Raw genomic sequence first — 1086 nt, forward strand, 5'->3', positions numbered from 1 at the left:
AGATCTCCAAATAGAGATCTACATATTTATTGACTCAACCGGCTTCATAGGTAGATAAGTAATTTATTCTTCTGCATTTGCACAAAAGCATCAAGCGATTACCATCTCCTTGATGAAAGGTTCTTTGTCTGTTTCACCAGCCTTTGCCTCCTCAGTAATTTTTTTTGGATCAGAGTCTGCAACTGCAATCAATGAGGCGAAATTTTAGTGCAAACATAAGGAAGCCAGGTTCAATCTGTAAGGCAACATATCATTAAGTTTATGTTTACATACGTGGGCAAATTTCTTGGCAAAGACACGGGCCAAATACTCCTGCGCAGCACCATGGCAAACCCTGACTTTCGCAGTATGCTTGGCAAATTTGCGGGTCACATCCCATTGCATTCACCACAGGAGGACCACTCTTAATACGATTACGTGGGCAAATTGCTTGGCAAAGACACGGGAAACCCGGACCTTCGCAGCATGTTGGCAAACCCTGATTAGAGCAGTATTGTTTACAAAGTTGCGGGTCACATCCTAGAATATCCACAAGGGGACAACTCATATCAGCTTAATACAAGAAAAAATAGTAAAAGATACACTATTTTACTACACAAGCACAGTTCAATATATACATGTATGATACGCTCCAATGTAGAAAATGCGAATGCTTTGCTATGAAATCAAAGTTATTAGGGTTATTTCTTATTTGGTAAATTAACGTGCGTGCGTGGCTAATGAAAGGTAGTTGAAAAGCTATGGAGTTGAATAAATTTCAAACCAGTGGACAGGGAAACCAACAGCAGAAAGGACACCACTGCAAATGACTTCACAGAGAACTCCATAATTGAGAGAGAGATAAAAGGCAGCTTTAGTCAAATGTGAATGAAAGACTTCCTGCTTATACCTCTTTATATAATGTTTAAGAGCGTGGTGATGTTATGATGTGCTCTGCATGTGTGACGTGTGCTACCACTTCTTTATGTGAGGGTTTGCATGAGATTTTGACAAGTGGACTTGCTGAAACTGTCGGATAGGCTTTTGGATTCTTTTATGGGTTTATTAAACACTTCATATGGCTATATTGGAGTTAATTGTGGGTGT

At 39.7% G+C, this 1086-nt stretch overlaps 1 protein-coding gene across 1 annotated transcript; it reads right to left on the minus strand.

The window, feature by feature from the left end:
• Positions 1–6: 6 nt before the first annotated feature.
• On the minus strand, positions 7–877 carry LOC111388997 (keratin-associated protein 5-5-like). The gene is made up of 3 exons (XM_023013831.1): positions 764–877; positions 274–519; positions 7–182 (listed from the first exon to the last, which is right to left on the minus strand). Exons 1-3 carry the CDS (start codon positions 825–827, stop codon positions 91–93), a joined length of 402 nt encoding a protein of 133 aa, XP_022869599.1. The 5' UTR covers positions 828–877; the 3' UTR covers positions 7–90.
• Positions 878–1086: the final 209 nt, after the last annotated feature.

Source organism: Olea europaea, unplaced genomic scaffold, assembly GCF_002742605.1.
Source record: "Olea europaea var. sylvestris unplaced genomic scaffold, O_europaea_v1 scaffold5457, whole genome shotgun sequence".
NCBI lineage: Eukaryota > Viridiplantae > Streptophyta > Magnoliopsida > Lamiales > Oleaceae > Olea > Olea europaea.

Coding starts and splice junctions, on each gene's coding strand:
- LOC111388997 (XM_023013831.1), bottom strand. CDS start 827: ATGGAGTTCTCTGTGAAGTCATTTGCAGTGGTGTCCTTTCTGCTGTTG. Junction 520..763: donor GTTGGTTTCCCTGTCCACTG/GTTTGAAATTTA, acceptor TGGATATTCTAG/GATGTGACCCGCAACTTTGT. Junction 183..273: donor TTGCCAAGAAATTTGCCCAC/GTATGTAAACAT, acceptor CATTGATTGCAG/TTGCAGACTCTGATCCAAAA.